The sequence below is a fragment of the Leptonotus elevatus genome, chromosome 7 (assembly GCF_054856555.1).
Source record: "Leptonotus elevatus isolate MCC_2025b chromosome 7, RoL_Lele_1.0, whole genome shotgun sequence".
Taxonomy (NCBI): domain Eukaryota; kingdom Metazoa; phylum Chordata; class Actinopteri; order Syngnathiformes; family Syngnathidae; genus Leptonotus; species Leptonotus elevatus.
The window spans coordinates 15,117,614-15,139,521 of record NC_141245.1 but is presented as its reverse complement, the minus strand read 5'-3'; the positions used below and the strand labels follow the sequence as shown (position 1 = coordinate 15,139,521).

The window sequence follows — 21,908 nt, the reverse complement described above, 5'->3', positions numbered from 1 at the left end:
TAGGAATTTTTATTTTGTTGTTGTTGTATCTAGTACCATGCCTACACTAGGTGGCAGTAGAACAAATCTACATCGTCATTAATAAAGAGAAGAAGAAAAAGGCAACTGCGCGTGCAGGTTTCTCACAACAAACTTGTCTTGAAAGCTTGTAAATGAATGAAGTGCTGAAGTTTCACAAAAGAGAAGACGTTTAGCAATAATGAAGTGAGTACTTCGTTTAATTAACAATACCTTTGTTCTGCGGAAACGCCTGTAGACGTGACTGCCAGGTTTTATAAGCTCTTTATTTAGCCTCGCGTACGAACTCTGAGCTAGCGTGGATAAATTGACTTATATTACAAATAGCTTTTTCAAATTATTATTTCAGGCTCAACATCGACGGTCTTTTGGTGTATTTCCCGTACGATTACATCTATCCTGAACAGTACTCGTACATGCTGGAGCTCAAGAGGACGCTGGATGCTAAGGTGAGAGAAGTACACAAGCATATACTAAATATTTAATAATAAAATCTTGGATTTATATGCCGTATCGCCTTTCAATGGACGCTCAACAGTAACTAATGGGGATAATTAAATGATTCCTTAGATTGTAACTCTCAACGATAGTCAAACAGCATGAATTAATACTGCACGGACAATTACATGTTGCTATGTTTTAATGTGATACACCAGGTAAACAATCAGTCTTCTTGTACTTTCAGGGCCATGGCGTCCTGGAGATGCCATCAGGAACCGGCAAGACCATCTCGCTGTTGTCACTCATTGTTGCGTACCAGAAGGTGGGTTACTCACAGTGTTTATGTTCTGGTTTGGTTCCTTGCCTGAGAGCTTCTTTTTTTCTCCTCAGGCGTTCCCTCTGGAAGTCACCAAACTCATCTACTGCTCCAGAACAGTTCCCGAGATTGAGAAGGTAACTCAAGTCAGACCTATCAACATGGACAATTGGACACATACAGAAGAAGATGTAACTTTTCTGGCTCACGTTTTTGATGGTGTGTACATTTAGGTGGTGGAGGAGCTGAGGAGGCTGTTGGAGTTTTATTCCAAGGAGACGGGTGAGAGAAACAACTTCCTGGCTCTGGCACTCTCCTCCCGCAAGAACCTGTGCATCCACCCGGAGGTGAGCCATCAAGCACTTGGAAGCGTGAAAATGACAATTATTCAGTGTTAGCTAATTAAAGCCCGGAGAAAGGCACTCCTACAAAGAAAGCACAATGATTATTAATTCACAAATTAATCGACAGCTTAATCTATCAATAAAATAATCATTAGTTGCACATGCAGCCCAAGAGTTTTCTTTCAAGAGAAGAAATTGTCAAATATATGTATATATATAAAATTATGTTATATGCATTTTTTACAAAATTAAATAGATAAACAATTAAAATGTCATTAAATAAATTAAAACACGCTTGAATAATTAAAATTTAGTTTAAAGCAAAGTATATAAAATAAATACAAATACCATTAAATCAATTCATTAGATAATGTTTTTTTTATAAGCCTTGAAATACGGAATAAAACAGTAGTTCCGTTAAACTAAATGTCATTTCATAATTAAAAAAATATTAAATATACAAATGACATTAAATAATTATAAATTCAAAATAGTAATTTAAAGTTTCATTACGTAATTAGAATCTTATTAAATAATTAAAATGTCATTAAAAAGTTAGGCAATTTGGTCATGACATCAGTCATGAAATGATTCATTTTTTCTTTCTATATTGCTGTTGCAGGTGAGCAGCCTGCGATTTGGCAAAGAGGTGGACAGCAAGTGTCACAGTCTGACGGCGTCTTACATTCGCGCGCAACGTCACAGCAACCCCAACCAGCCCGCCTGTCGCTTCTACGAGGTGTGAACCGTCCGCCCCACGCTACGTCCGCTTCCTGGTTGACGAGATTTGACCAAAGCTCTCTGCTATCCATGGCAGGAGTTTGACACGGTGGGCCGGCAGGTGCCGCTTCCTGCCGGCATCTACAACCTGGATGACCTGAAGGACTTTGGCCGCAGGAAAGGATGGTGTCCTTACTACCTGGCACGCTACTCGGTACAAACAGGAAGTAGAAACATGATGCAGAGCTATTTTTACTGCCAAAGCTTACACAGATATCTTGGAAAATAACCACATTAGTCCTGTAACCAAAGATTTTTACACATAACCCAACATACAGTAAGCTCCTTGGTGGAGATCCCAATAGCGTCCATATTTGTGTTCCTGTGGTCAGATCCTGCACGCCAACATCGTGGTGTACAGCTACCACTACCTGCTGGACCCCAAGATAGCAGACCTGGTGTCCAAGGAACTGGCCAAGCAGTCTGTGGTGGTCTTTGATGAGGCGCACAACATCGGTGAGTGTCACCTCGCTCAATTCTGTGTACAGCTGAAATTCCTCATCTGACTCTGGAGTGTTCCCCGTCCTCGGCAGATAACGTTTGCATCGACTCCATGAGCGTCAACATCACCAGGCGGATGCTGGACCGTTGCCAGGGCAACGTGGACACGCTGCAGAACACAATACACAAGTAAGGACGTGTCTGATGTGTCTTCAGTTTGAGGAGGAACTAAAGTTCCCGGTGCCTTAGGTGGAAAGGCAGTTTAGGAGTTCAATCAGCTTGCTGCCTTTGACAGGATCAAAGAGACCGACGCTGCCAAACTGAAAGAGGAATATCGGCGCCTGGTGGAGGGATTGAAGGAAGCCAACGTGGCGCGGGAGACTGACGTCTACCTTGCCAATCCCGTGCTGCCTGACGAGATACTAAAAGGTAAAAAAATAAAATAATGACCAACCTCGACCAGGGTTATAATAGTTTCCAAATTGTCATTATAGTTCATTTTTATTTCCTTTGAATATTGCTTTTTATATCTAATTAGTTTTAATTAGATTTCAGAGTGAGTTTGTTAGTTTTGATCAGATTTATGTAATTTTTTTGAAAAGGCTTCGTCTTAATTTAGTTTTTAGTATTTGGCCTTGTACACACACAGCAGGGTATTTTTAAAAACGGATATTTCCCTCCTCTGGGTGTAGAAAAAAAATAGTGTCCACACCACCACGTTTGCAGAAAGGAAAACACCCACAGCTAACCGCATTAATGCATTTTAAGTAAGTTCATAACAATTCAAGACCTTATGGTGGCAACAGTTCCCCAAATCCTATCCAATCGGAGTACGCCTCTTCCACAAATTGGGCTTACAATGAGATGCATGCCAAGCCTCTAGGTGGCAGTAGTTAGCCAAATACTGCTCATCTCTTGACGTCACTTCACCATACGTCACACAAGCACGGACTGTCAGCCGCTGATCTGTATATCTGCGGATCAGTGCTGTCAGCGCACACAAGACTTTTTTTTTATTAATTAAAAAAAAAATACTTGTAAACAGTCAATGAGTGGAGCATAGAGGAAAACAAAGAGGATAAATACAAAATCTTAAAAACCTTCACTTTTATTTTTATTATTATTTTTTTTTTAACAACTTTTTTTCCCCACTCACACCACACACACACATTTACAAACATGGTCTCTCCCCGGTAGGGAAGCAAATCCAAACCGCCTTTTTTTCCTTCTTTTTTAACAACTTGAGGTATGTGATTGAGTGACGTGTGTAGAGGATGACGTAAAACTTCATTTATTGACGGACACACGCGACCGCGGAGCCGGAGAAATACGCAAATCTTCACTTTGGCCGGAGTTTTTAGAAAACTTCGTTTGTAATGGAAAAAAATGCCCACGGACGTGTGGATGACAGGGCAAGAAACCCGGCTACGTGTATACATGGCCTTAAGTTAGTTTTCATTTGTTATAAAGCATTTTCAGTTTTACTTGATTTCATTAACGAAAATGTTTTTTCAATTTAAATAACCTTTGCCCTGACGAGAATATTGTAATTATTCCGATTGACTGATTGGTTGCGCGTTGGCCGCAGAGGCCGTCCCGGGCACCATCCGCACCGCCGAGCACTTTGTGGGCTTCCTGAAGCGTTTCATGGAGTACTTGAAATCCCGTCTGAGGGTGCAGCACGTGGTCCAGGAGAGCGCCCCGCAGTTCCTCAAAGACATTTTTGACAAAGTCTGCATTGACCGCAAGCCTCTCAGGTCACCGCCGCCGCCGCCGCCGCCGCCGTCGTCACTTGTTCCTCATGCGACATGGCCACCTCGCTCACGATTGGACGTCTTGCAGGTTTTGCGCCGAGCGTCTGCAGTCGCTGTTACGGACGCTGGAGATCACAGACATCGCTGACTTCTCCGCCATCACGCTCATCTCCAACTTCGCAACGTTGGTCAGCACTTACAGTCAGGGTGCGCTCAGAGACGGACTCACACCTGATGGGCCTCTGGATTCAAACGTTGGCACTTTGGAGTCAAAATGGACAACATTTTGGAGTGAAACAAACAAAGCGAATGGAATTTTTAAATCAAAAACTTGACAAACTTTTGAAACAACGTGGATTAACACTTGAATCAAAACAAACTTCAAATAATGGACACATTGACAAATCAGAATGGAGGCTCTTTTTGAAATTGAAATTCATAAGGTCCATTATTTTTATTCAAAGGAGCCTCAAGAGTCAACTCCCAGCCCACATTTTGTATTAGAAGTTCCTCTCGTGTGGTTCAAATGTCTCGCCATTTTGTGTCCAAAGTTCCTCCATTTTGATTCAGATCCATTTTAGTACTAAATCTTTAAAACGTTTCTCCTCTAAGGTTTCACTATTATCATTGAGCCCTTTGAAGACAGAACACCGACCATCGCCAACCCCGTGTTGCACTTCAGGTAGGCTCTGCAGTTTTGTATTCCTGCCACCTGCAGGACTGGAGAGGAATTGTATCACTTGGAAGTTTTGGGGTTTGAGTTTTTTTGCAACCAACCACATTGAGTCACACCTCAAATGAAGTCATGTTGTAGGCTTTGCAAAGTTTTTGGCCAATATGCCTTAAATGAGGACATTATATCACTTCGCTCACAATTTCAGACAAAATCTGTGACGTTCCTCAATTTATTTTTCAATCAAACCAATCAGACCAACACTTGCGTGGGAGAGGTCTTTAATCAGACCCTTTTTTTTTTGATAGGATAAAAAAAAGTTTTATTTTAGAGAAAAATATTTTATAGATATATTTTTTTAATTCTGTTTAACTTATTTTTTGTGGTTCAAAGTTTAATTTTAGGGAATTTTTTTTTAGGGGAGGTTTTTTTTCCCTTGCTGGGCAAAATGAAATTTACTAGAGGTGTTTGTAGGGAAAATAAGTCATGTCTTAAAATGTACTACATGATCTGACTTGTCTGCGTCTTCCTCAGCTGCATGGACCCATCTATTGCTATCAAACCCGTCTTTCAAAGGTTCCAGTCGGTCATCATCACATCAGGGGTAGGTCTTCCGACCACGCGTTTGTGTTTTTCCCCAGCTGGATCCCTTCATAACCATCTCGCGTGTTTGTCCCGGCCAGACGCTTTCCCCGCTGGACATCTATCCTCGCATCCTGGACTTCCGGCCTGTCACCGTGGCGTCTTTCACCATGACGCTGGCGCGAACCTGCCTCTGCCCGCTGGTGCGTGTGCACTCTCTAATCCTCAGTATGAATGCTACAGTATGAAACCCAAGACGTGACGTGGCCACAGTGTGCGCACAAAATACTCATTTGTGGGTTTAACATCATTCGTATCAACAACTTGGACATCTGAACAAGCTAATGGGACGAATATTCACACACAAAAAAAATGCAATCTGCGATGTCTTCGACTTTACAGTTTCTAGAGAATGTGCACTCGATGGTCTTAGCCAACTGTCCTGGAATAATATTAGTATTATTAATTTGTAGTTTGTGTGAACATTATACCTATTTTGCGAACATAAATTAGGATTTTGTGTAAACATTAAAGCTATAGTGAGGCCCCAGTTTTGGCCCGCAAGGTCATTTTTGGCACCCTGACTCGTTTAAAGTATCACATCTTTTTGTTTATCCAGATTGTCGGGCGAGGAAATGACCAGGTGGCCCTGAGCTCCAAGTTTGAGACCCGAGAGGATTTCGGTGTGTGTGTGTATGGAAAAAAATCACTTCCAACATTTTGGAAATATCAACAGGGTTTTTTTTTTTTTTTCTTGGGTCAAATGAAGGCAGTGGTAGAACTATCTTTATCCCACTGGCTCAAACGCTTTTTTTCCCCTCAAATGGTATATTATCTTAAAATATAAAATAAAAATGCAGGAACCCACTTTGATTGGATTAAGTATAACAAACCTGTCATATGTTACTAAGCATGTCTTCATTATTATGTCTATACCAGATTAGACTTGTCAAATAACGATTTTCATGATATGTCCTGAAACAAGGCGGAGGCAGTGCTGCAAAAGAAAAACACAAATACAAATGGATTATTTTCTTTCTAGCTGTGATTCGTAACTATGGCAACCTGCTCCTGGAGATGTCCGCTGTGGTTCCTGACGGCATTGTGGCATTTTTCACCAGCTACGTCTACATGGAGAACATCGTGGCGTCCTGGTACGAGCAGGTCAGCGCTTCGTTCACTCGCGAGCTCTCGTTAGCGTTGCGCTAACACGGCGACTTAACAGGCCACATTTGTGTTTGTATTTTCAGGGAATTCTGGAAAACATTCAGAAGAACAAGCTCATCTTCATCGAGACCCAGGATGCCGCAGAGACCAGCATGGCGCTGGAGAAGTATCAGGAGGTGACGTCCACATCCTGGTCAGGGGTTAAAAGTGGTTCGCCGCTCAACTTCTCCCCACTCTTCTCTCATTCTTTTTGCAGGCGTGCGAGAACGGCAGAGGAGCCATCCTGCTGTCGGTGGCGCGAGGGAAAGTGTCGGAGGGGATTGATTTTGGTAAATGTGAAAAAAATGGAAAGTCATAGTATTGCCTCAAAGTACAACAACAATTTCCTGATGAACGAATAAGTGACCTAAAAAAAAGAAGAAAAGTTTTATTAAAAAAGAAAGTCATATTAAAGTTTTGTATCTACTTTTCAGGGGTGGGGGGATCTTGTGAGAATAGTTACATTTATTTAGAAATAAGATTTTTTTTGAGGAAATATGTTGGTTTTTTTAGACGAAAAAAATGTAAATTTTGAAAGGAAAAAATCTTTCATTATTTTTTTTTATTACAATTTTGAAGGCTTTCTATGTAACCAAACTTTTTTAAATTATTTAAATAAAAAGTGGTGACTTTCTTAGAGGGGGAACAAGTTTTTGAAGTAATTTGTTTTAAGTAATCTTATAATTTAGTTTTTTCTTTTAGAAAATAAAACTTTTTTATTAAAAAATGTTCGCTTCAAAAAGCAAAGTTGTATTTTTTTATTTCAGATCTTTGAGGAATATTTTTTTTTTCTTTTTGTGAGGGAAAACAATGTGATGTGATGATAAATGTGAATACCCCCCCCCCCGACCTCCCCCAATAGTTCGATATTTTTAAGGGGGCAATTAATTTACATTTTTGCAAAAAGATTTACCTGAATTCAAATAAGTGAATACATTCAACGGAAAACATTGCGTAACCGTTTTGTTTGTGATCAGTGCACCACTTTGGCCGAGCAGTCATCATGTTTGGCGTTCCGTACGTTTACACGCAGAGCCGCATCCTCAAGGTAATGCCTGTCCTCCTATTATATATTGACACATAATTGATATTTACATGGCGTGGCTGTCTGCTGTGCTGCAGGCCCGTCTGGAGTACCTGCGGGATCAGTTCCAGATCCGAGAGAACGACTTTCTCACCTTCGACGCCATGCGACACGCCGCGCAGTGCGTCGGCCGAGTTATCCGAGGAAAGACTGACTATGGATTGATGATTTTTGCGGACAAGGTAACTTGGTGTTTTATTTGCGTCCTGTGACATCGGGGTCATTTTTGCAAATATTGGATAACTGTTCGGACCCTCAAAACAAGAGCACTGATAGGTTTGACTTTGAGGTTGTTCTTTGATGTCCTCCGGCAATTTTTCATTTGGGGCAATTTGAGCAGTGCCGCGCCGCATTCAGCAGACGGCAATGCAGTGACAAATATATAAGTGTAGTCCGTCATCACCATTAATAAGAATTTGACCTTGTTTCTGTTTATTCAGTCTTCTGCCCCAAAGAAACATCACTTTCTCGTAGCAACAGGTGACATCACGAGAGAGAAAAGTGTTAATGAAGAAAAAAGTGTTTAAAAAAAAAAAAAGTTGTGTTGAATTATTTCTTTATTTAGTCATCTTGTAATCTGAGTAAGATTTTTTTTTTTTAAAGGAAACTCACATTTTAAATTAATTGTAATTTAACCTAGTTGTAGTGTTTTTTTTTATTGTTTTCTGCAATAAAATGTTTTTTTTTCTGAGGGGGAAAAAAAGTCACATAACTCAAAGTCTCATTATTAATTGTTTTCAAGTCATTTTCCCTGACTTCCTTTTCTTTTCCTTTCTCCACTGTGAGACGTTCATCTTTTAATTAAACTTTTATAATATTTTTGAACATGTAAACTGTGTGGCTAATTTGGTGCATAGTCTGCCTGGCAACAAGTGACCTTTTAAATGTCACATGACCGGGAGAAAATAGTTACTAATATATAGTCACAAGTAACTGCTGCACGTCCATTTTGTATTTTGTGTTTTCACGCTTGTGATGGCCTTTGCGTTCGTGCGGCAGCGTTACGCCCGAGCGGACAAGCGTGGGAAGCTTCCTCGCTGGATCCAGGAGCACATCAGCGACGGCAGCCTCAACCTCACTGTGGACGAGACGGTTCAACTGTCCAAGCATTTCCTCAGGCAGATGGCTCAGCCCTTCAGACAGGTCCAACTCAAACATATACACTACAGTGATCTCCCGTTTCGACGCTCTCGCTCCACCGGCAATAGAGGAAGATCTACATTCTACGCTATGAAGACACCATAAAACATTTTCTTCGGCTGTATTAGTTCCACATGCTTTAAACACATTTAAAAAAAAAAATTAAATCACGTGTTAAAGTATTCCTTAGTGTCTGTTGTGACTCGTTTATTTTTCACTCCCAGTTGAATTTAACTTTCAAGCTGACACGTGAAACAAACACCAAACTGTACCATATTTCGTTTAACAAATTTTCAGTAGCTTAAAGCTAACATAAAATGTGAAACGCTATAGACAGGCTAACAGAAATAACATAAATTAGCAACATATCCTAATAAACTGAACCTAGTTTCCAAATGCCGGAAGGCAGGAGGTCTTGGCTGTGGCGACCCCTTAAGCTAAAAACCGAAAAGAAAAGAAGACTCGAGACTTAAGATGTCACTAAATATTCTGTCCACTGTGTGTCGCCCCCTGTTGCACAGGAGGACCAGCTGGGTCTGTCTCTGCTGACACTGGAGCAACTGCAGTCAGAAGAAATGCTGAAGAAGATCGCTCAGATGGCTCATCAGAATTAAAAGAGCTCCCGGTTGACCCCAATAAGTCCTCATGTTGTCATGTTGTAAGACCGTCTGTTGTGCAGACATTTTTTTGTACGCCAACTGTTCATTTGACACTGTGATTATCTTGTCATGTAGTCTTTTCAAATGACACTGAGGTCAGCAGCATTTATTTGATAAAAGGAGTCATTTTCATCATGTATAGTCTCATTTTCATAGTCATATTAAGCATTTTGTGTGTTCCTGAAACTGCCACCCGATGTTTTCAGTGCAATCACGGCGAGCGTTTCGTCTTTCTTGGAAGGAGTCTGAAACCGTTGTTGTGGAGTAAATATTTACAGGTACACTTTTGTAATTGTCATATGTAGGTGAATGTTGTCAAGCTTAACATGTCATTGTGAAGCATCTATTGCTATATTAAAAAAAAAAAAAATCCTGAATTTTGAAATATATTTGTTATAAGTACGCCGTCATCTTGCTTACTAAATATTGCTAAGTGAAAGGCCCGCCACATGCTCATTAATTCCGTCCCCTTTTACAAAATACAGGTGCGTCTCAATACATTAGAATATGGTGGAAAACATTTCAAGAGTTCAATTCAAAGTTAAACTATTTGAGGAAATGGCTGAAAAACTTGCTACAAATTCCTCTACTACACAACTACTGTATAACAATAAGCATTAAACATGACACGAGCCATTGTGTGAACTGAAACCAAATAAACACAAACTGCTGGCCTTTATTTTATTTTTCCATCAAGATATTCCAATAAAAACATTCATATGGACCAGAATGAGCATCTATAGAATATGCTACACATTGTTTCTATGTCAACCAATTTGACATTTTCTACCACAGCAAAATCTACAATCATGATTGTACAAGCAAAACCGCAAGTAAAAAAGCCAAACAAAGAAAACAAGTTTTTCTGTAAGAGTAGAAAGTGTATCATCAATACGTGTATATATATATATATATATATATATATATATATATAGCTTAAAAAAAAACTGCGGCATCAAATTTGATTATGCCAGAATATGAAATAGTCGTAGGAGTTCCACTTCAAATGCAGCTGACATTAAATATTTTATTTAGTGTCAATTCCTGATATGCTGCTGTTTAAAATGTGCAATAAGTTTCTGAGAGTTCAATAAAAGTCAGTTCCATCAGTAGTGTGGGAAGAACACAACCGTTCCATGTAAACAAACCATGTAGGAGACGATAAATGATGAAAACACATTTTCATTTAAAGGCAAAAACATATTACTTATTTGTTGGAATGTAAAACTTTTTTTCTGGAAATGTACGTTCAACAAATTATCGGTACGTGAACTGGAATGCGAGTTTGTCAGGAGTGAAATAATCCCAGAAGACAGCGTAATAAGCATGCCAGGCCACTAGTTGGCGATGTAGAAACAACTACACACTTGCTTTTATCCACCTATTAAATTGATTGCGCTTGTCTTGAATGTGTTTAGTGTGGTCCACCATGTTTTTTTTGTACTTTGCAAGTAGGCATCTATTTCTTTACCTTTGTCTTTTGAGGCTCTAAAAATTTAATAACGTGAACAAACTGACCTTTTTTATTTTGTCATGAAAATAAGACACGCATCCCCCACCGCCCCCTTTCATGCATCAGAGCCATAATGGAAAACATGAATCTGCCATTGCCTTTTTACACAGAACCCAACCATATGTGTTATTGTGTGGTTTCACACATCAACACAGCATCGTGCATTCGGATAATTTAATGATGTGGCGTACAAAAATAGTTGTCGAAAAGGAGAATAGTGTGTCATCCCGCCTTTCTAGCATTTTTGTGTCTGTTAGGCTCTGATGCTCCCTCTGAAAGTGCAAAATTGGCCAATTTCCGGACATTTATACAGAACAGCGACATGGGGGGGGCGGGGGGGCGGATGCTGTCTGTATAAAAGGGGCTTAAAAGTGTGTGAATGTATGTGATGGTTAACTGGTCCCAAGCGATCCTCGCCTGTTTAGGCTCTGTGTACTGGAGCTGAGTCCTCGATGGTCCATCAGGCTGCGCGACTGAGCCACAAAAGCAAAAGGCAAAATGGCGTCAAAGCTCGTGAGTTAACGACTTCCCGTTTGGACGGCGTTTGCTCACCTGACGGCCGTCCTGACCTTCTCCGCCGCAGACGTTCAGCAAGTTGAGTGAGTTGGCTCTTTTCATCCTGAAAACAAAAAGTCACACAACAACCTCCAACGCACCAAGGATGCTTACAAATATTTAATTCATGACAAACGTGATTTTACCCAGCATTCCTCGGGGTGGCTTCCTCCACGTCGACGCCCTTGAGTTTGCGCACCAGTTTCTCGCTGCTTCGCCGTATGGACTCTCGCAGTTTGGTGAAGGAACCGCTTCGCCTCAGTGGGCCGTCCTGTTGCCCGGAATGCTCGTTGCCGCACGGCCAGCTGGGCCGGACATCGCCTGGATGACATAAGAGGGTGAAGAAAAAATGGGATATTATGACGACCCTTGCATTAAAAATAAATACAAAGGAAAATAATACAATAGATTGCACGGGAAAAATACTACATGAAAAATGCTTAAATATTTAAATGTTACAAAAAAATCTAAAATTTAAAATACAGTTAACCACCATAATTCGTAAGCAATAGTGCTGGCCTGCGAAGATTTGCAAATAATTGACACCCAGTCAACTGCATAAAAAGAAAAAAGAAAAGAAAAGTTTCTCACGAAAATCGAACCCAAAAATATATACTATACAGCAGTGTTTAATTGTAAAATAATAATAATAATAATAATAAAATAGGTTAATCTGCAGGTGAGTATGCGAGGGTCCACTGTGTACACAAATACATTTTAAAAAATTATACAAAAAAATACAAATATTAGACGAAAATTGTCATGTTTTTTTTTAAAGTACAATTATTGTACTGTACTAGTACTAAAAAATTACATGCAGTATTACGACACAAACATTAGAGAATACAAAACTTTATCCCAAAAATACAAAACTATTACTATAGAAAAAAAATGTTAGTCACTAAACCAAAAAATTATGACAAAAAATGTAACACTATAAAAAAGGATACAAATGTTGAAAAAAGTAAAAGAGAAAAATTACACAAATATTATGACACATCAAAAAAAAAAATAATAATATTTGACCAAAAGTACAAATCTTGTAAGTGAAAAATACAAAACCAAAAGAAATTGGATATTATTATATTATAATATTAACTATTAAATCTAAAATACACATATTTGGGGTAGCATCCAAAATATAGTATAATAAAAAAAAAACTAAATATTGGACCAAAATATTAGAAAACCATGAGACCAAACACGATGAAAAATAGACAAATACTACAAAATAGACGAAAATGTAATTTATTATTTAGGATTTTGTGTCCTTTTTCCGTTCCGACATTTTGTTGCGCTGGTTGTCATGGTAACGTTTTGGGCTTACCTTCCACAGATCCAAACTCCTTCTCGTGCGCTCTGGTGAGGATCTCCTTGTAGAGCGCTTCTGCTTGGCGGTACTTGCCCTGCTTGAGGTAACAGGAGGCCTAACGGGCAGAAGGGGAAGATGAGGGGCTGCGGTTGCACGACCACATGGCTTCGGGCTCACCAGGTTGTTTTTGGTCTTGGCCACGTTGGCATCGTCGGGTCCCAGCTTGCTCTGGTAGATGTGCAGCGCTCGCTCGTAGTAGCGCTCCACCTCCTGGTACTTGCCCTGGTTCTGACACAGCAGCGCCAAGTTGTTCAGCTGCTTGGCCACGTCGGGATGTTCCGTGCCCAACACCTGGGAAAACACCAAAGGTACAAATGGTGCCATTAACGCATGATTTTAGACATTCATTCCAGCAAGGTTTTTTCCCCCCTCCAAAAATTTCTTTTTGCACTGCTCACACTAATAAGGACAACAAAAATACATATTAGGGTGCAAATTAAAATATTACAATATTTTAACATTTATTCTAAAATATTTGAAAAATAATAAATAACATCAAAAATTTGACATAAAAATCAAAAAACTATTTTTTTTATACTAAATTACTAGAATTTTTTTTTAAATAAATGCTGGATGAAAAAAATATGAAGGCGAAAAACAAAATATTACAAAATGAAATAAATGAAAATGAAAATACCAGTAGAACAAAAACTGGGAAATAATGAAATATTAAAAGAAAAATATAAAAAATATTATGGGAAAAACAAAGTCTTATAAAACTAAAAAAACTAAAACAAAATATATATATAAACATTTGAAAATAATACAAAAACTTAAACAAAAAGGGAAGAAAATCAATGAAAATGATTACTATATACTACTATATACTATAATATCTACAAATCGGGAGATTTCATTTTAAGGTATCGTTTGGTGGGACTTAAGCTCAACTTCTTTCTCACCTTCTCTCGGATCTGCAGCGCGCGCTTGCACAGCGGCTCGGCCTCCGTGTATTTGCCTCGCTTCCCGTAAAGCACAGCCAGGTTGTTGAGCGTGGCCGCCACCTACAAACAAACACAAACACAAAGTGTGTGTCACAAGTTGTTACATCAGGGATTGGCAACTTAAATACTAGAGGGGGGGGCCATCATTTTTCATCACTGCTACTCAGGGGCCATATAGGGCCACACACTTCCTAACTAGATGATGCAGTTTTTATATATAGACGAAATACATGCATATGCGTAAAATACATGCTCTTAATATACAGTATTTTATTTTTCATAATACATTTCTCAATGCATGTTTAAAAGATCAAGCCTTCAATAAACAAAGGGTTTGAAATAAACAACAAAATGACCACATACTGTGATTTTTTCCCCCCAGTGCAAAGGGCTTTCTTGTATAAAAATTACAATTCAAGGACCGCACAAAACTGCTGTCGTAGTTAGTGCAAGAACTCATTTCGTGCATTTTTTTATTTTAATTTTTTACAAAAAATCAACTCAGTCAAAATGTTCATCTTATTGAGGTAATATGTTTGTCCTGAATGTCATTCCAAATTCCCCCAAAAATATTAGGCCCACTGACAAGACCAAGACAAGCGCAACAAAGCCATGTCTGCCATCTAGTGGCCAATGGCGAAATTACAACTTGAAATTACAGTCAATGCATATTCAAAGTTTGGCCCCAGCAAATTAACAAATTATTTTTATATTTTGTTGTTGCTTTTTCCCCTCATTTACCCCCAGTTTTTCATAGAAAATATAGAACGTTTATTAATGTTTGTTTTTTTTGGACATTCCTGCGTTCCAGTCTGTGTGTGTTTATGTCCAACTTACAGCTGGGTGGTCCAGTCCCAGTGTTTTCTCCCTGATGCTCAGCGCGTCATTTAGCAAGTTGGCAGCTTCTTTGTATTTGTTTTGGTCTCTAAACACACACCAAAAAATTATAAAACATCTTTTTAACACATTTTTATTTGAAATATCAAAGATGAGTCAGTAAAATAAGTTCAGATGGAATTCAAATGACGTTGGCGTTCAAGTGACTTGAGGAATGTTGTGTTGCCATAGTAACCGGCCTCACCTGTACACCAGCGCCAGAATGTTCAACATGGTGGCCACGTCCGGGTGGGTGTGACCCGACGACTTCTCCAAGTCTTCTAAGGCCTGTAATGTGTTTATGAGTTTCAGTCACATGACCTTAAACGTGCTTCAGCAACATGAACTCAAGCGATTTTAAGTCGTCGGCGGTCACCTGTTTACAAAGGGGCACGGCGACCTCGTATCGTCCCTGCGAGGCGTACTGGATGACGAGGTTATGGAGCGTCCGGAGGCGAGCGGGGATCTCGTAGCCACCTTGTTGGGCCGCCGCCGCCGCACTACTGTGGTGGTGCTGCGACGGCGACACTGACACACACACACACACACACGTACATACGTGTTCAAATAATTTCCATTATTCGATTTATTTGGCGCGAGTGAGTGTTACTTTGTGATGACTCCTCATCCTCGGCAGGGAAAAGGTCATCCAGAGACTCTTTGTTGGAAGATGTGTTCTTGTCATCCTGGAAATATTAAGACAAAAAATGGCCAAATAAACACAAATGTACAAAAATTTGGAAATTAAATTGGTGAAAAAGTAACCAAAATACTAAACGGAAAATTTGACATGTATGTATATTGAAAATAATACTAAAAATATGAAACAAAAAAGCGACTATTACGACATGTTATTGTGTTCAATCAAAATAAAAACAAATTGCAAACATCAGCTTTTACTTTGGAAAACAATGATCAGCCTTTGTGCAAGTCTTCTGACATGTTAAGGGCAATGGAATGCAAACTTTTTTTTATCCGGGTCATCGATCAATTGACAACATAATCAACAGATTAATTGATTATTAAAATAGCCATTAGTTGCAGCCTTAATACACATATATATTAAATGGAAAAAAAAAAACATTAAGAAAAATATATATTGGAATTTTTTTTTAAATGGGGGGAAAAACAATACATTAATACAAGACCAAATATTACAAGAATAAAAACATATTTTGTTTTTGTTTGAAACGTTATCATAAAAAAAACTTCTAATTAAAATGATGTGAAAATTGGAAATGCTAAAATTAAATATTTTGCAATTTTCCAATAAAAATATATATTTTTTAAAGAAAACAAACATATTATCAAAAATATATATTGAAAAAAAATAAGCGTAACAATAAAAATAGCAGATGTAAACATTGAATCCGTTTGGATGAAAAGTTGAAACAAACATAATTGGAAAAAAATATGAGGGGAATTTTTTTTAAATATTAGGAAAATACACAAATATTAGACAAAAAATATTCGGTAAAAAAAAAACTTTTTCTTTTTTGTTCATTAGTTTTCTGTTGCACACAAGAGAGAAATTGCTACATAGGTGAATTTTTACAGTCAAATCTCCCATCTAAAATGTTTCCAACCGTCTGCTCGCATTTTGGGTGTGCTGTCGTCTCACCGGCGGCGCCGCCTCCTCCTGGTCGTACTTGCGTATGGAGGCCATGAACTGCAGATGTTTATTGTGCTCCTCCAGCGTCACCACGTCCTGCTCTCGCTCCTGCAGACGCTGCTGGGCCCCCGCCAGCTCGTCGCGCAGCCACTGGTTCTCCTGGCACAGGCGGCGCACCTGAAACCCACGCAAAAAAAACCCCATCAAGCATCAACCTCCTCTTTTTCCTCCTCGCAGCCGCGCCCTTCAGTCTCACCTGAGCTCGCAGCTTCTGCTTCTCGGCCTCCAGAGAACCCAAATGAGCCGAAAGCGCCATCATTACCTGATGGCAGAAAACATGGAAACACGTCCTATCTGAATCATCTCATACTTTTCCGTTATTGTTTTGTTTGCTTTTTGCGTCGGATTCAACCTGCGCTTCGCTGAGTCCAAGCTCAATCCTCTCCAGCGACTGTCGTATGATGCCGCTCTTCTCGCGCTCCACGCTCCCGCCGCCGCCGCTCTCCACCACCGCCATTTGGGGGCTCTGGGCCGCCCCCTGCAGGTTCTCCAGCAGGCTGCGGTTCTCCCCTCGGAGCGCCTCCAGCCCGGCGATCACCTGCTGCGTGCTGCACAGGATCTCCTCCGCCGACAACATGGCTGCACCTCCTCGCCAGCTACAAAAGGAAAATAGCGCAGTCACTATCAAATGAAAACTTAAACATGTATTTTCTAATGAAATTCCTTTATAGGCCCTTAAAACATTTATTGTCATTGTTGAGCTATCCTATTCATACCAGGTCTATAAACATGCTGTCAAAACATTATTAGTCTAAAAGTTCTGCATATGCGACACACCTTATTGGAAATAACTTGACATAATTATGCTTTTGTATTATTTAATGGCTGTCCAAAGTCCAGCTATTTACTTCATGTAGTACGTTTTTTTTATTGCCCGCAGCATGCAATAGCATTCAAAACAGGGTAAAAAGAAAATGTTAAAGGTTAAAGCTTAAGGGATACCACACTTTTTTTTTTACCCAGAAAAGTTGAATGATGAAAGATGACACGTAAAAAATAAAATAAAATGAAAAGCAAATGCTACAACAAGATGTAACACTATTTTCTTTTTGACATTTTTATCAACATTTTGAATGTTAGAAAATCTCAATTTTGTTTTGTTTATACTAAAAATTCTAACATACAATTTTTTACATTCATTCATTTAACTTATTATTTTTTAAAGGTTAGGGTTAGCAAAAACTTATATTACTTTATTATGTAAAAATTACACACTATTTTTTTGCTTTAAAAATCAATTTTGGTAATAAATTAATTAAAAACTAACAACTGAGAAAGCTGAAAGCCACATTTTATTTTATGTTTTTTAATTTTGTGAACTGGTTGATACATATTTTTTAATGAAAAAAAAGTTGACTATTGCTACTTTGCTAGAGATCACACAATGCTTTTTCCATCAAGAAGAGTCAAAATATGCTATCATCCATCCCTTTTTTAACCCCTTATTCTTTTTTTTTTTTAATGCTATGTGTCATTTAAAACATAAACAACGTTGAAGTTAACATTTAACACGTTTTTTAATTAATTTTAGAGAATGTTGACATCTTTTTTTTTATGAAAAAAAATGGAACAATTTTTCACATTATTTTTAATTGATTTAGTTTATTATTGGTATCGCATTAGTTTTTAAATTGAAAAAAACAACACATTAATACTACTTGTAGCAAAACTGATAAACTTGCTTTCCTGAACTACATCGAAATGCTTATGTTGACTTGTATATTTTCTTTGAACATTCAGAATTTACACGTCTAATGACATCATACTCAAAAAACAAAAACAAAACTCTTCTTTTACTGTCGTCCATTCACGCCACGTAAAAAGGGCCCGGAAGCAATAATTACAATTCAGACACAAATCTCCCAACCTTGACACTTTGAGTCGTTTATGGGCCAAACGAAGTGAGGTTTGCAATAGAATCGGCAACATATGTTAACATTTGCGAACTCGCAACAGAGGTAAACAAACACAAAGACGCAGGTTAATTTCCACTCCCACTAAAAGTTATTTTTAGCCTACCTGCTAAGTCCACACACCGCCGGGATCTCGTCTGTTTTATTGTCCTGCGAGCGGGTGCTGTTTTTACATTTACGGCGACTATTATTTATGCTTTGTGGGACATTTTCACCCGGTTTATGTGATGCTGAGAAGCTTGTTGGTGTTAAAAAGTAATAAAAATGTCAATGATCCACCTGCTGCCTCCTCGACTCGCTGTCATCGCCTTGCAGACACTAGTAGCACTCGTGCTAACACCAGCTGGCACCGGTTTCCGCTCACGAATATGACGTCAAAAAGTAAAAGCCATGACAACACGCCACAACACTAGAAAATAAGGCCGTAATTAAAATTTTCACTTTATAAAAGTATGATATCTTTGCAACTAAGTACCGTATATATGATATGAAATAAACATGTAAATTGACCAATACACGTTAAGTAATATGTCTTATTTTGGAAGCAAAAGTCATTAACTTCCTGTAATTCTCCTTTTGCTTTGCGATTCAGGAGTTTACCTGATCCCATTTTTTCCCAGCATCCACCGCAGCTAAACGACGTCACCTGGACGCTGTTGTTTTCCAATATCACAACTGTGAGATGATTTAAATAATTTTTATTAACTTTAAGTTTGAACCCTCAATGAAGAAACTTTTAAGACATGTTTAATTTGTAAATGGGATATCCAACCTTGACGAAATTGAGTAGGATAAGCGTTACCAACCTTCTCTTAATTTGGGCTAAGTTTATTATTCATTGTGTTGAATTTGCAAATCAACGACCGAATTTTGTTATGTTTAAAATACTGCTTGAATTTTATGTGAATGGCTTAACTTTTTCTTTGAACCCCAAAGCCGTTCGGACTAAAAGACTATGCAGAAACTATGATTTATGTTAGAAGAAAAAAAATAAAAAAGCTATGACAATTGTGAGAAATATTATTCATTTTTTGGCTTAATGACTGCTTTTCTGTGATCTATTCGATTGATTGTTACAGTTCAGTCGCATCAAATAAAATAATCTGAGCATTAAACATGCAACAGTGTTTATGTAGGTAATTATTCATGTTACTTAACACTTACACGTATTTAGTGAGAGGCTTAAACAGACAATCCACTAAAGAATGTGAGCAGATTGTCGTTAAAATCACATTGGAAAGCAAAGCATTGTGAGCGTGTGCGTGCGTGCGTGCGTGTGCGTGTTACATGAGCTGGGAGACCAACAGCTCAGCTGCAAGGTGGCGACCGTATACCGTATAAGGTCACTTGAACTGCTTGCTGTTATACAGCCAAATTAGTCGACTTTACTACTTCATAATGATGTTTACAACTTGACGTTGACTAGTTGTTAAGCACGCGGTTTGGCTTGAGGAAGAGGCAGAAGCATCAAATTAATTTGGCTTCTGGTTCTGAATGATATGGTAAGTGAGAGAAAAAAACAGTAAAGGTGGAAAATGAAAGACTCCAGCAAAATTTGGAACAGCTTTTTGGTGACACTATCCAAATGGAAGATGCAAGGAATTGTTCACAAAGAGAATCGTGATCAATCAGTGACATCATCAGCAGCTAGTCGACTCAAGTTTCATCACATTAATGTCGACAAAAAAAAAAAAAAACTGAAGTCATGCAACCCCTAGTCCATACAACTACTCCTTAGTAAGTTTACAATCGCCAAGATTTGTTTTGTTTTGTTCAGTAGCTTTTTAAAGTTTTTTTTTACTTTCAACTGTGCATGTTAGCCTTCCATCAATGTTTGTTATCCTTGAAAGCAACACTGACCTTTATTGATTGCAATTGTGGTCCTGGGGAAAAAAAAAAAATGTGATTCCAGATAGGCCCTGAAGGCAACATTATAACCATACTTTGTGCATGTTGCACACAATTTCAAACTTGTATCACTGATTTGCATAACATTGCATCTACCAGACCTCAAGTCCGAGCATGAGGAACCATACTGAGGATATCACTGACACTTTGTCCACGTTCTTAAAATGGCCTCATGACATTAGAACCTGTTCAACCCCAACCTGACCCCAACACACACATGTATGAGAAAAACACACACAAACAGTGTGAGAGAGAGAGAGAGAGAGAAAGAGAGAGAAAAAGAGAGAAAGAGAGAAAGAGAAAAAGGGAGAGAGACAGAGAGAGAAAGAGAGAGAGAGAGAAAGAAAGAAAGAGAGAGAAAGAAAGAAAGAAAGAAAAAGAGGGAGAGAGAAAGAGAGAGAGACAGAGAGAAAGAAAGAAAGAAAGAGAGAGAAAGAAAGAAAGAGAGAGAAAGAGAGAAAAAGAAAGAGAGAGACAGAAAGAAAGAAAGAGAAAGAGAGAAATAGAGAGAAAAAAGAGAGAGAGAGAGTGAGAAAGAGAGAGTGAGAAAGAGAGAGAGAGAGAGAGCAGGGGGATGTGGTAGGGTCATACCCATGGACAGCTGAGTCGGCGTAACCCAATCGCAGGTCTGGCAGTGGAGGTGCAACAAAAATAGAAGTCAGAGTGTCAAAGTCGTACTCGTGTGACTTGATAACTTTGTTCAGTTAGTGTTTCATGAAAATAAATTAACAAGTAAAAATCAACATCACAATTTTTATGATTAAAAAAAAACATAAGTGAAGATTAAGCCGCGATGGCAATGGCATGTGAAGTGAGTGTTGAGCTGGTACGTGACAACGACGTCCATAAAAATACCTGGCATGGCCCCTGAGACCAATAAAACGTGACACCACAGGGGGCGCTGTAGTGCAAATACAAATCAACTTATCATACGGAAAAAGGCACGAGAGCACACGTGACCAATGCAGACCGCCCAAAAAATAACCTTACCTTGACTCTAGCCTTAACCAGTGGTGTAGTGCTCCCTGGTTAAGTGGATATACTCTCAATTTTCACTTTTTTTTTTTAATTAGTAGTCCAGAAAAACGTTCTCTTTTAGAAACGGTGACATATAAGAATTAAAAATCCATCATTTGTACTTGCTCACAATAATAAAATGATCATGACTTGTTAAGAACAGTTTGGTAACACAAGCAGCCTGAAATAATGTAAAATGTATTTGTCATGAGGAAAACATCAAGTATATGTTATAAAACTAAACTACAATATTTAGTGAACAATGTACAAAACTTAGACTTCAGTATTGTTTTGTGCTGAATCTTAAACTATTTTGTCCCCATTTTTTGCGTTTTAATTCACCATTACTTAAAAATCAAGTACCAGCCTATAGCTACTATAAAACATAACTAGAGCATGTCGTTAGTGCGTAACCGGCAGCTTCCACCCCGGGAATCGAACCCACGTCGCGATCAGGTATGCCGTGTACGAGGGAAAATCAGTTCATCCGGCCTAAATTTCTGGGTCACCATTGCGGCTCGGGGGAGCGTTTGAAGGATGGTTTTCCTCGACATGACCCACCCTGCTCGGCCTCCGATTGGCTCATCAGTCCTCATGCCAAAAGTTAGCCAATCGAATCACATGACTCAAACATGTAGATGTAAGCGTAAACTGATTCATATATCCACGATCTCCCCTCCCCATTATATAGATATTATCA

At 38.8% G+C, this 21,908-nt stretch overlaps 2 protein-coding genes and 1 long non-coding RNA gene across 6 annotated transcripts; 2 read left to right on the top strand and 1 right to left on the bottom strand.

The window, feature by feature from the left end:
• The first annotated feature begins 93 nt into the window (after positions 1 to 93).
• Positions 94 to 9,815, top strand: ercc2 (excision repair cross-complementation group 2). Of its 3 annotated transcripts, XM_086080340.1 has the most exons (24): positions 94 to 204; positions 368 to 467; positions 704 to 781; positions 850 to 912; positions 1,009 to 1,122; positions 1,742 to 1,858; positions 1,937 to 2,053; positions 2,232 to 2,355; positions 2,433 to 2,529; positions 2,636 to 2,769; positions 3,929 to 4,097; positions 4,183 to 4,301; positions 4,707 to 4,776; positions 5,302 to 5,371; positions 5,451 to 5,552; positions 5,969 to 6,032; positions 6,392 to 6,513; positions 6,600 to 6,692; positions 6,773 to 6,845; positions 7,533 to 7,603; positions 7,678 to 7,821; positions 8,639 to 8,782; positions 9,301 to 9,437; positions 9,645 to 9,815. In XM_086080340.1, the coding sequence occupies exons 1-23, from the start codon at positions 200 to 202 to the stop codon at positions 9,391 to 9,393; spliced, it is 2,283 nt and encodes a 760-aa protein (XP_085936466.1). In that variant the 5' UTR covers positions 94 to 199; the 3' UTR covers positions 9,394 to 9,437; positions 9,645 to 9,815. The 3 variants fall into 3 exon arrangements, with proteins under 3 accessions (XP_085936466.1, XP_085936465.1, XP_085936464.1); XM_086080339.1 differs by having other exon boundaries at positions 9,301 to 9,815; XM_086080338.1 differs by lacking the exons at positions 9,301 to 9,437; positions 9,645 to 9,815 and having other exon boundaries at positions 8,639 to 9,292.
• A 279-nt stretch (positions 9,816 to 10,094) lies between these two features.
• Positions 10,095 to 18,778, bottom strand: klc3 (kinesin light chain 3). Of its 2 annotated transcripts, none has more exons than XM_086080342.1 (14): positions 18,563 to 18,778; positions 16,723 to 16,966; positions 16,567 to 16,632; positions 16,320 to 16,487; positions 15,309 to 15,384; positions 15,075 to 15,226; positions 14,904 to 14,986; positions 14,660 to 14,747; positions 13,781 to 13,882; positions 12,996 to 13,169; positions 12,834 to 12,933; positions 11,653 to 11,827; positions 11,504 to 11,570; positions 10,095 to 11,424 (listed from the first exon to the last, which is right to left on the bottom strand). In XM_086080342.1, exons 1-14 carry the CDS (start codon positions 18,586 to 18,588, stop codon positions 11,344 to 11,346), a joined length of 1,602 nt encoding a protein of 533 aa, XP_085936468.1. In that variant the 5' UTR covers positions 18,589 to 18,778; the 3' UTR covers positions 10,095 to 11,343. The 2 variants fall into 2 exon arrangements, with proteins under 2 accessions (XP_085936468.1, XP_085936469.1); XM_086080343.1 differs by having other exon boundaries at positions 18,390 to 18,776.
• On the top strand, positions 11,297 to 17,401 carry LOC147171091 (uncharacterized). The gene is made up of 3 exons (XR_015095559.1): positions 11,297 to 11,550; positions 11,657 to 11,844; positions 12,843 to 17,401. It is a non-coding gene; the product is annotated as an uncharacterized LOC147171091 (long non-coding RNA).
• Positions 18,779 to 21,908: the final 3,130 nt, after the last annotated feature.